We start from the raw sequence: 12,841 nt of genomic DNA, 5'->3' as shown, positions 1-12,841 counted from the left end.
CCGGCGCCGCTACAGTCAGAGGGGGAGCGAGCGAGCGCCCGGGACACAGCGGGAGAGCGGCCACAACACGCTGCCTCCCGCCTCAGATCCACGTGGGACCTGCCGGACGGGTGAGTGAGCGGCCTTCACCTCCCCTCACCCACCCCTCACCCCCCATCACCTCCCCTCACTCCACTTCTCCCTTCCACCCCCCTTCACCTCCCCATTTACCTCCCCCCCTCCACCCCCCCTTCACCTCCCCTCCACCCCCCCCTTCACCTCCCCTCCACCCCCCCCTTCACCTCCCTTCCACCCCCCCCTTCACCTCCCTTCCACTCCCCCCCCTTCACCTCCCCTCCACCCCCCCTTCACCTCCCCTCCACCCCCCCACCTTCACCTCCCCTCCACCCCCCCTTCACCTCCCCTCCACCCCCCCTTCCCACCGCCTCCCCCCCCTTCCCACTGCCTCCCCCCCTTCCCACCGCCTCCCCCCCCTTCCCACCGCCTCCCCCCCCTTCCCACCGCCTCCCCCCCCCTTCCCTCCACCTTCCCACCGCCTCCCCCCCTTCCCACCGCCCTTCCCACCGCCTCCCCCCTTCCCCCCCTTCCCACCGCCTCCCCCCCCTTCCCACCGCCTCCCAGCCCCCCTTCCCACCGCCTCCCCGCCCCCCTTCCCACCGCCTCCCCCCACCCCTTCCCACCGCCTCCCCCCCCTTCCCACTGCCTCCCACCCCCCCTTCCCACCGCCTCCCACCCCCCCTTCCCACCGCCTCCCCCCCCCTTCCCACCGCCTCCCCCCCCTTCCCACCGCCTCCCTCCCCCCCTTCCCACCGCCTCCCCCCCCTTCCCACCGCCCCTTCCCCCCCCCGCTCCCCTTCCCCCCCGCTCCCCTTCCCCCCCGCATCTCCCCTTCCCCCCCCTCCGCTCCCCTTCATCCCCCCTCCGCTCCCCTTTCCACCCCCCCCTCCGCTCCTCTTCCCCCCCCCCTCCACCTCTTTTTCCCCTTTCCCCTCCCACCCCCTCCCACACTTCCACCCCCTCCTCTAACCCTTCCCCCCCTCCTCTAACCCTTCCCCCCCTCCTCTAACCCTTCCCCCCCCTCCTCTAACCCTTCCCCCCCCTCCTCTAACCCTTCCCCCCCCTCCTCTAACCCTTCCCCCCCTCCTCTAACCCTTCCCCCCTCCTCTAACCCTTCCCCCCTCCTCTAACCCTTCCCCCCTCCTCTAACCCTTCCCCCCTCCTCTAACCCTTGCCCCCCTCCTCCACCCCTTGCCCCCCTCCTCCACCCCTTGCCCCCCTCCTCCACCCCCTCCTCCCCTTCCCGCCACCCTTCACCTTCTTGCCCGCCTTACCGCCTCCCCACCCCCGCCTCTGCCTTTCACCCGCCCTTACTCCGGCCGCCTCTGCCTTTCACCCACCGCCTCACAGCCGCTGCACGCACTCAACAGACACCCGCCACACTCGACACATACCTGCCGCCACACACACCTGCTGCCTCCCGCCCCTATGCACTGACATCACTGACCCACCGCCTCACACCCTAGCAGGACCCCCACTCACAGACAGCACTCACAACCCACGCGCCAGCCGCCGCCTCACACCCTTGCAGGACCCCCACTCACAGACAGCACTCACAACCCACGCACCACCCGCCGCCTCACACCCTAGCAGGACACACGACTCAGATTTTTACATCACTTATGCCACCAAAATATACATTGTACTGTGGTGTGGTTACAATAAACCATTTTTATACAACATCGTATTACATTTTCTTCCATCTTTCTTTTCAATATTATTATCCAACCTTTACAACAAACAGTCACCTATTGTTCCACGATTTATAAATAATACTACCTATTACGCATTTACATCCCGGGCAACGCCGGGTCTCTCAGCTAGTAATTTATAAATAACATATATCACCACTGACTTTTCTCGAGCACGTAGTACTTTTCACTATTGTCTGCAGTATTTTTGGAGAAGCCATCTGGCAACCCAAGTATGTGTATGTGTATGCTGTATATGTATTTTGTCACTCAAATTTTATTGGGTTTTGTGCATTTTGAATACTTAACACTTTCCAACAACACATTCTCTTGTTTACATCAAAACAAGACAAACCCCGCTCATTTCCAATTAACATTTTCGTTGTCACGACTTAGGGCTGACATACAGACAGACGACTACTTCTACTGACAACACAAAGGTAAAGACATAAGGGGGGAAGGGGGGAGTGGAGTGAAGGTATGTGTACGCATATTCCACTGAGGCCTCCCGTAAGCTCTCTTTTTCTTCGTTTTGCCTTTTTTTCTTTTTTCTTGGTCCAGGTGTACCAAGTTCCTCCTTTCCCTTTCTTCCTCATCCTGTTGCTATGGACTCTACCTGTCCTAACTATTTTCAAGCTGACTCTGTCAAAGGAGAACGCATCTTATTGTATCAAAGCCAAACGGTGGCCTCTTAGTCCTGGGATATCTGTCTGTTCCAGCCAAGGAGTCCAGACTTTTAGAAAATTTACGCCAGTGTCATTAACTAAACTTGTTAATTTTTCCATCTGGCAAACAAACCAAATCCTGTTTTTGATTTTGGGGATGGATGGGATCTCCGTCTGTTTCCATAATGCTCTGATCGAATTGGCTAACAACAAAAAATGAATCTCCTCCCTCGGATTTTATATTTGTTCCAAACGCTACCGATCCCAGTGGTCCAGAAAGATATCCTACTCCTGCAATCTCTGATGTCCAAGTTCATTTGGAAAAACAAAAAGCCAAGGGTCAGTCATGCAATACTAAAAAGACAAACGGTGGCAGGAGGGTTAGCGGTACCTTGCTTATCATATTATAGAGCGGCACAATTAAGTCAAATTGTTCAATGGCATATGGATCCAAGTCTTAGAAGATGGGCAGAGTTGGAAAGTGAATGTTGTGCCCCCGTAGAGTTGCACAACCTAATTTGGTACCCTAAAAAGATTATTAAATCTATAAAAGAGCCGCTAGCCGCTGTGACCAGTTTGGGAGGCCACCAAATTTAGATGTTCATTAACTACAAGACAGACCCTAATGACACCATTATTTAATAACCCGGATTTTGCTCCAGGGATGGATAGTCAGGGGTTTAGGATCTGGAAACAAAGCAGTTATTTAAGACTGAAGGATCTGGAGGGGAGGATTAGTATAAAAACATTTGATCAAATTAAAGGGGAAAAAGGGATACCAAATTCTGAAATTTTTCGATACCTCCAGATAAGGGCATTCTATACAAAATCCGAATCCGAAGAACTGAAGGGGCGGTCGGGCACTTCCGACTCCTCCTTTCTTTTGTGTATTCGTTGAGCATTGGTTGTTACCGTAGCCCCTCCCTCTGGTGGAGATCAGAGGAGGGTCCCACAGTGACAGGGCATGGCTCTGACTCTTGGATGAACCAGTCACATCGCGGGGGTGGAGTCCTGGGTTTCGCGCCTTAGGCGGATCCCAAGTCCGCGGGAATAGGGTGCACCCAGTAGCACGGATTTCGACACCCACGCCGAGCACAGCCGCGAGGCTGTTGGTGGGAAAACGGACGCCATCTTGAATATGTTCACCTACGGGTTGAACCTGGCCAGTTATGACAGGCTCCTCAATCAGAAGAGCAGGCACGTCATCTGTAGGCCCACCCATAAGCTCAATGTCCTCCTGGGCTGCTCCCCCTGGTGGAACCAAAAGTCCGAAGCAGCACAAAAAGGGCGAGGATATGGCTTTCGCGCCACTCCACAACATAGTTGCACACTGGTTTCTTCAGTTTGCAACTGGACCACGTTGTCTGCGTGGTTTTGGCGGGAACTCTTTTTACATTTACATAATGTATTTTTTTTCTAAATTTCACTCCAAGTATGAACCAATTTTCCCCATTTCATATTCTATTTCATAAAAAATCTGGGTGGATGCTCCATCCCCAGACCCCTCCCTAGAACTTTTTACAAAATAGAATCTGAAATGGTGCAAATTGGTGCATACGTGGAGTGAAATTTAGAAAAAATGACATTAACGTTCAGATACTTTATAAATAACATATATCACCACTGACTTTTCTCGCGCACGTAGTACTTTTCACTATTGTCTGCAGTATTTTTGGAGAAGCCATACACAGTATGTGTATGTTGTATATGTATTTTAGTCATACCCACTTATTCTCTTTCCTCTCTCCCTTGTTTAAGATGAAAGAGCAGACCTGAACTCTCCCTGATGCAGTGTCATTATTTGTGTCATGCAGAAACTACAATTGTGTATGTCAGTATATTTTGAGATTCCTCTTGGAAAGCATGAACTTTCATATAATGTGTTTAGTTCATTTTGGGTAGAACTGTAACTTTAAGACAGCTCAATACGAGGTAGACATTATAAAGTCTCCCAGGTGTTAAACTGGGGGCAAAAGCAGCGCGCAAAACAGCAACAGTATCAAAGGAAAATGTGTTAAAAGCTCTACTGCACATTTTCAACAAGTTTGCACTGTTTGTGTTCCTTTTGGGGGGGGGGAGAGAGAAATTCCACTTTAAAATCGTTAATCATTCCTCTTTACTTGACTGTACTTGTAAAAAAAGAGATTTACTAAAAGTCTGGATGAAAAGAGGAATGCTTTTCACATGACTAGCTGCTCTCGCTGGCCTGTAGGTGGGTGTGTTTAACAGAAGGAAGCAGTGGGAATGAATCTGTCAGCCAGTCTTACAGCTAATTAGCTCAGAATACAACAAAGATAAGCAAGTCAGGGAGGAGGACCCCCTAAAGGGTCTTTAGATTCTGGCCGATGTCTGATTGGCAGATGTTAAAAGAGATTTCTTAGTAATCCACTGCATCAATGAACTGCAGAACTTCAGTAGAGAAGTGGAATTATTCAGGCATGAGGACAGTTTGTGCATGCAGCTTGAAGGGTACAGAACCAAGATGGACAGAACTTTGGACTCTTTGCAACTTCTAGTCACCCAGGTCTTCCCTCAGAGCGACCCAGCCATGGTATTTAGAGACTGTAAGTATGGGACAATACATATTTGTTCAGATTCCAAGGGATATATCTGAGACTGTTATTACATGTAACTTTGCATGAAAGGCAGACATGCCTGCACTACATTCATTCATGTCTGGAGCAAGCAAACTGGGTAAGTTACCAGTGAATTTTGGAAATCAGTTTTTCTCAAATGTATTTTACTCTGAGAACCAGCTGTACGTGAGCAAAATGATCTACTGTACCTGTCACTATAGTATATATGTCTGACAATTGCTGTATTGCAGATGAGCGATATAATTTAAGTATCAGCCACATGTTTGTTCTGTTTGGTTCAGTTTTGTTCTGTCTCAATATACAGTACTGCATAACATAAACGTGCATATCTGTTAACTTTAGCATCTGAAGGTTATTGCAGGAAAAACTGTGAATGATTATTACCAGAGGTTTGACATCTCATGTACCACTCAACTCAATAGTTTCTTAACAAATATTTCTGTGCGACTTAAAACGTCACAACACTCATTGGCTGACACTTTACTGAAGTCGCACAGTGGACATGTTCTTACTAAGCTTACAGTACATGAAGAGAAATAGTTATGAGAATTGATATACGTTTGGTTTCATGGGGCTGCCTTCTTTGTGAATGATTTTACACATGTCCAGGAATCCAAGCACAGTCTTTCAGCTTTTAAATATTGTTTAGGAGGTTAGAGTGTCATTTTCATTTAAATTCCTGAAATAATACCAAGATAAGGGAATCATAACATGCTCTTTCATATGTAAACATGGCCTCATTGTACCAATTAAATTCTAATATTCTTACGCCCCCAGGCCCAGAGTGGGAGATCGTTTTCCATCATTGCTTTATTGATTTATCAACATTTACATTACAGTTAATAAAACCAATTTACCCCACAAGTGCTCTTCTGTGGATTTATTTCTAATGTATCATCTCTAAATTCACTTCTTGAATACCGTGCATAACTGCAGAAAAGTTACATCTTAAGACATTTCGGTTGTTGGTTATATGCCAAGTATATATTTCCAAACATATACTGTATATAAGATGAAATCCTTGCTGAACACAAAAAAGTAAAACATCCAATTGTAAACTGTGCAAATCAATGCCCTGCTGCAACACTAACCATTTTGCAGCCACGGTCGCTTGCAATCCAGTATATTATATTGTGTTATTATTTATAATAACATCAGCCAATGTACTGTACCCAGCACTTCACAGAGATTTTATACAATACATAATACAGGGGAGAAGAATACAATTTGTGAGAACTGCATAGTTCATCATAATAAACACTGGGGTCCAGGAATCAATACCTTAAATAGCTTATTACAACCTATGCTCTTTAAGTCCCTCTGGTAGCAAACAGGTCCAGCTAACAATGTGCAACATTTTTGTGGATCTCTGCCCACCAGGTGAACCTATTTTTTCAATTTGTTGGAAATAAAATCAGCAAGATTTTTTATTTATTTTTTAATTTTACAAGCATTAAAAGTCACTGTATAAGGTCATGCAGTCCTTTATATACAGCCATTTTTGCCTAATATGGGCAAATCTCTGAGCAACGTGAACTTTCGTAAACATTTAGCGAAAAACGTGACATTTGAGGGGAAAAAAGGCAAAAAAGTTGTCAAGCACATTGGAAGACGTTGGCACATCTCTGGGTTAAACCTTTCAGTGCTGCAGCGATGGGTACAGAATGTCCCTGCAGTTTCTCGTAGATCATTACGAATGATGGTGGTTGACATTATGATGCATGTATCCTATTTATTATATGGATCATTTAATACAAATTTAAGTCGGTTACATTATTTACTGCAGGGATAGTTCTGTCATTAATTAGTGCTGATCAATTTTGTACAACACCTGTTCGGTAACAAAAATATCCTATAGGTATCATTTTGCTTTACATTTCTTGGGGTTTTTGCGCATATATGCATGGGTGTGATACTGTATAGGCTGCAAAACAGCATTTTTATCATTACCGTACACATACAGACTAGATATATATATATATAGTGCATGACATTTAAATCAGTTTTAGAGTTGTGTTGACTGTCATTGGATGAATATGAAACAGCTATTACTGCTTAATTACACCTTCTGTCCAGTTGTGACCATGGACATACCCAGAGGGGCATTGCATATTTAGACATTGGGAGTAGGTAGAGAGGGAAATTGGACATGGTGACTTGTATAGTGATTCTGAGTATCACTATACACTTCCAAACTCTCGTGTCTTTTTATATTGCCCGTCATTTAAATTCTGTAACTCGCTGTACTGCCAATAGGCAATGGGAGTTTTTTTTTCACGAGTAGAGTAGTTTCCAAGAGAATAAGCTCAAGCAGCTGATGTTAGAGCGTTTACATTTTAAAGAAAGTGAAACCTTTATATATAGTGAAGCATAACTTTATTTTTTTTTTTATTTTTTTAGGGACTAAGTGGGTGATAAGTACTGTATAGTCATATACTGACATAGCAATAAAGTACAGCAAGAGCATTTAAGTAATTTAGTGTGTAACTCCCAAATGGTTTAGAAAATGTGTTCTGCTCTGATTACTCTCCCATCTCTCAAACGGAATTCCATCCTATTCTTCTCAATGGCCCATGTGTACTGAAGAGCTTCAATAACTTTAAACAGAGAGGGGGAGCTGTGACTATAGCCCTATGATATGTCAGCAGCTGTTCTTAAGATCCCAGTGGCTCTGCAGACCTAGGAAAAAACTGATTGAAGTACAAGCATGTACTTAGAAAGAATATCAGCGAAAAAGTGAAACTTAGAGGTTAGGTGAAAAGAAGTCTCAGGTACTGACCACATTTTTGAGATAACCAATCTATGTCCCATTCATACACTATCGATGTGCATTCCTACAGCATGTATTTTCAAATCTTCTGTAAGCTTATCTGATGTAGAAAAATGTCAAAATATTCAATTGTCAGATAATAATGGTATATAGAGAATCTAAATGAATTATTTGCAACTATAATATACAGTAGAAGATGCTGTTGTAGGTGTCCTTACCAGAGATAGTTTCCCCTCAACAAGTGTCACAAATGTACAGTATATAGCAGTGGAAGAACTATAAGAGAGAACAGAAAAAACATCAGCTGGGATTCAATACGATTTCTAAACAAACATAAATATGAAATTGCAGAGTTGCTAATAATAAAAAGTACCCTTAAATTGAAATCTGCCTGCATACTGTAGGTAAAGAGGGGTTTCCTTTATTTAAGTGTAGCGGGGTACCCCCTGGCTACTATTCTACCCTATGGGCTGGAAATTTCGTGGGGGTTCCCAAAAAGAGCTTGCTGGGGTTTTGTGTTTTGTTAACCTATTCTCTGCTGCTTCAGCTGTTGGAGGTTAGTGGCTCCTCCTTCCCAGGTTTTAAGCCCGCCCCTCCCCACTTCCCAAGTTAGTAGGTCCTTTCATTCTACTGGATACAGATCCAATGTGGTCTTTCTCCCTCCTAATAGAGGTAAATGAGAATTTTAATCCTAATAGAGGTATATTAGTATTTTATCTGGTAGTGTTAGGACTTGCGAACGGGTATCTGCCTTGTCATGGCTCGCAAGCTTACAATGCTTTGGCCAAAGGGTTAAACTAAATGACCCTTTTTCAAGAGAATATATAAGTATTTTACTGTGTATTTTTGTCATGTTGGATGTAGCATTGGGCTTCTCTGTCGTCTGTTGCCAGTAGTTATCATGGGGTTTTCCCCTTCACCTTTGGCACTGCACTTGAGTGACTGCAAGGGGTGGTACATCCTGTTGTAGCTGGGACAACGGGGTGCCCGCCTTCTGGCTGTACTTAAGGGCAGGACCACCCTAAAGTTAGCATGTTGTTCCTTCCCTCTGAGGAAGGCAGGTCACACAACTGGGAGCCTGAGATTGGGGCCTTCCCATGTGCTCTTCCCTCCGGGGTGAGTGAGTGTGGACCATACCTCTGCCTCTTCTAGGAAGGTGGGGAAGAGCTAGAACGGCTGCGGGTGCCCTTGACCTGTAGTGGCAGTCCAGGGACCATCATCCAGTGAATACTGACAGACTGTATCCTGCAGAAGACTGCTGAGTATCTGTTACTGCAGAAGTGTAGTAATAAACCGTTCCTGTTTTGCAATATACCTCCTGCTTGGTGCGTGACTTTACTTGGGGGAGAGGTAATTGTTCTACCGTGGCAGATCACCTTCAGTTCCTGGAGTCCACAGGAGATGGAGGCGCTGCACTGCTAAATAAATATGTGGAGTATGAGCCCCAGAAGCCTGTTCCTGTGTCCCCACTACCATCAGTGGACGACTCAGCTCTTCTGTTGCCTGCAGGTATATGCACCACACACCCTGTAATGGCCCCTATCTGCGATTGGGTGGGGGAAACACCGTTACATAAGTTTTGGAACTTAAAGCTGCAGACCAAGCAATGTCCTACGTGTTTTTTTTTTTTATGAATCAATTCTGTACTATGAGAAAATACCTTTTTTTTTTAATTTTTTTTTAAATTAATGTATTATAATGTAACAAGCCTTTTTTGTTTCCATAGCAACCATTTACAAAGTCACAGATGCTGAGTCAATACTCCTCTGTAGTAATTTAGTGATCCCCCAGGTGAATCTTCTCTTATCGATCACAGGAGGATGGATCGATTGGCAACTTAACTAATTACTTATCATTGTGTGTTGACGCACATATTAAAGAGGGGAGAAAAAACGGCAGCTTGGACTGCGGCTTTATGGCACAGGAGGATAAATTCATGCATATACATTCAGAAAGAGGGGTATCTACTTTCATATAACATTATACATGATATAGGTGCATATAATACTGTATATAAAAAAACTGTTACATTTTATATGCTATTCTATATAATATGTATATACCGTATTTCCTTGATTGTAAGGCACCGTCAATTTTTAAACACACCATTGATTTAGCACTTATAATCGAGGAAATACGGTAATAACAATTTTTGGGGCAAAAAAAGCAGCCTCCTGCTCAGCGAATCAGAAGCAAGGTGGGTGGGTAGAACAGGCCAATCACAGGCCGGGGCATGGCTACATCTCTGGATGGTTGAGGAGTGAGGTCAGTGTTGGTGGGAGGTTTGAACGGGAAAATGTATAGAGTGACTAGGAAGCATGGTCTCTGCTGCATCGAGCTGTTCAGGGCTCCACGTGGTCAGCTGCATTCGTGCCAGCATGTTGGGGCAAACATAGGCTTCGCTTTTGTTCTATGTCCTTTGTTCCACAGCCTCTGCACACGGTCCCCTTTCAACCCATGCAGTCAAAGTCCCTTGCAAACACGTTTTTTTTTTTTTTTTTTTTTTTAAACATCGATTCTAAGACGCATCACTATTTAAGCCTTGTAAAAATGGGAAAAAAGATGCAACTTAGAATCAAGGAAATACGGTATATAATATATAATATACAATATACATCTATTTCATCTATTTCATCAATAACATTATGATCATATTAAGTACAAATTATAGAGAATATAGCATCCTGTTAGCTGAACGCTGTCCCTGGCTCCTATTATAACTTTTGCATAAAGCCATGTTGGCACACCTTCTGGCCGCGGATCACAAACTGGCCCACGACGGCATTTGGAATGGTGCCTGATGAAGGAGCAAAAAAAAGAAAAATTTACTGAAAAATCGATAAAGGAACAATACAAAGTCCATTAAATTGAAAACCGTGACAGTATTGAGAGACGCTCATGTGGGTGCCGTCTGCTTCTGTTAATGTATGATTCCAGGTAGGACCACGGTACTTATGACATTTACACCGTTTGGATATAGGTAGATAAGTATTTTTTTGAGTGCTGGAATATCTTTTTTGTTCTTATTTATATGATGATACTACACATAAGTAATCTACATGCACAATAATTGATTTTTTTTAAATGCAAGGGCAATAAAAAGTGAAACAAACAGTACATTATCATTAAAAACAATCACCTGCCGAAATACATTGAAAGGATGTTAGAAGCTTGGACAACAAGGAAAACATACGTTGAATAAACTCTTCAAAGGTTCTTTTTTATTGTGTTTTTATAAACCGAGATATGAGTGCCCATCTGCTTTTGATTTTCAGTAGAAAGTAGTCTAAATGTAGAACAGGTATTTTAGAGCTCTATGGTATGAATGTATTAAGCTGCGGACTGTCTAGTTTAAAATACCTGTTAAGCAATAATTTAGTTTGTTTTGATTTTGAGGTTATTAACTTTTTTATTCTTTCTGTATTTTTTTGCCTTACAGGAAGATTGCGGGATTCAAAGTAATATACCTCAAGTTGAAATAGTGTTTGAGTGGTTGAGTTTAATGCCGATGGCGTACCAGATGACTGGTGTTGAAATACATGCCTAATTGCAGCTCCAGTGTGTAGCCTAGACCTGCTTTGCGCTATAAACACACACAAGTCTAAACATTATCTGATGTTGAGCATCTATGTTCATAGCAGTGTAAAGTAGTCCACACAAACCTCAACCGATCACAGCTTAGTGCTTTTCATTTATTAGGCTGGTGGAACTCATTAGAGCTGTACTGTCTCAACAATAAATTATACTGGATAGATTGCAGTGGTTCATGTCTGCAGAGGTAGAATGAAACATAAGCCAGAATGACAACCTTGCATCCAGGGCCGGTGCAAAGCTATTCCCTCAGCCTTGCACTCCGCCCCTCCTCCCACCACCACCGCCACTTTTGGAGGCAATGTTCAGCTGAAAATAAAATAATTTTATACCCAATAGAATTTTTTTTACTCCCCTTTTCCTCCTCATTTCCTCCCTCCTCATTCCCCACTAAGGCTTATTCTATAGTAGGTGCGTGCACGCCTGTGCGAACGCACTTCCACGTGACACACACTTTTTGTGTGTATGGTCCGTGCTGCCGGGAGCGACAAGTTTGCAGTGGTGTGTGTGTGTTTGTAGATTGTGTGAGTTATTAATTTATTATATATTTTTTTCATTAAAAAAAAGACACGATGTGTAAGAATAAATTATTTATTAACATTGTTAACACGCACACACGCATACATACATACATTACAGTGGCATTAGCGGCACGGAAACTTACTTTTCGCAATATTCCCCCTGTCTGCCGGCTCCACGCTCACTGCCGTGCGTGCGCGCGGCCCTAGTATAGGACGGCTGGCTATCCACAGCCAACTATAAGTACTGTGCGCGTGCAAGGCGGAGCGCACCCGCCCACTATATTACGGGCCTAATCCTCCTCAATTGCCCCTTCCTCTTATTCCTCTCCTCAGTCTCTCACTCCCCCCTCCTTTTCCTCATTCTCTCACTCCCCCACTCAATTAAAAAATGCCTACCCGGCTGGCTGAGGTCTTGAGGTGTAGCAGGGGAGGACCTGCTCTGTAGCAGCGGCAGACACCGGAAGTCAGTGAAGACATCTAGGTTGGACCACTGGGGTCGGCTCCTCCTCGGCCGTCATTCTTGATCCCGCTGCCCTGCTCCACTTCCTCCTCCGCCACCCTGCTCCCCTCTCACCGTCCACTGACCCCTAAAATGTGGTACCTCGTTAGGCGAATGCCTAGGTCAACTAGTGGTTGCACTGGCACTGCTTGCACTATACACAAGGTGTTTTGAGCTAAGATGCCTGGATAACATTTATCTTTAGGGGACCTTGCCCAACATACTGTAGCTAGCAATTATCCAGTAAATATGCATTGGAGGCAATGTATAAAGTTCAGCAAGGACTTTTTTTTCTCTCCAGATAATTGATTCTTAAAGATGCATTTTGGAAATGCCCCATGTGCATCAAGTAATGATTTGGTGGAGTGGCTAGCGGAGGAATCATAGGACGCACATATTATAATGAGATGTATAAAACTTTGGGTACGTCACTTTTTCCCCTTTTATGCA

General features: G+C 44.5%; 1 protein-coding gene across 4 annotated transcripts in view; it reads left to right on the top strand.

Annotated features, from left to right (window-relative positions):
* The first annotated feature begins 4,635 nt into the window (after positions 1–4,635).
* LIX1 (limb and CNS expressed 1) overlaps positions 4,636–12,841 on the top strand; it is a 192,501-nt gene continuing 184,295 nt past the window's right edge. Inside the window, exon 1 of one of the 4 annotated variants that reach the window (XM_075593394.1) lies at positions 4,636–4,977. In XM_075593394.1, coding sequence (XP_075449509.1) covers positions 4,869–4,977 — 109 coding nt within the window. In that variant the 5' untranslated portion in view covers positions 4,636–4,868. Of the gene's footprint in view, positions 4,978–5,023; positions 5,108–12,841 lie in introns of those variants that run through there. The other 3 variants (XM_075593399.1, XM_075593389.1, XM_075593391.1) reach the window with 3 other exon arrangements.

This window comes from Ascaphus truei, chromosome 1, assembly GCF_040206685.1.
Source record: "Ascaphus truei isolate aAscTru1 chromosome 1, aAscTru1.hap1, whole genome shotgun sequence".
NCBI lineage: Eukaryota > Metazoa > Chordata > Amphibia > Anura > Ascaphidae > Ascaphus > Ascaphus truei.
Note: the sequence above shows the minus strand (reverse complement) of the source record. Positions and strands in the feature narration are given on the sequence as shown.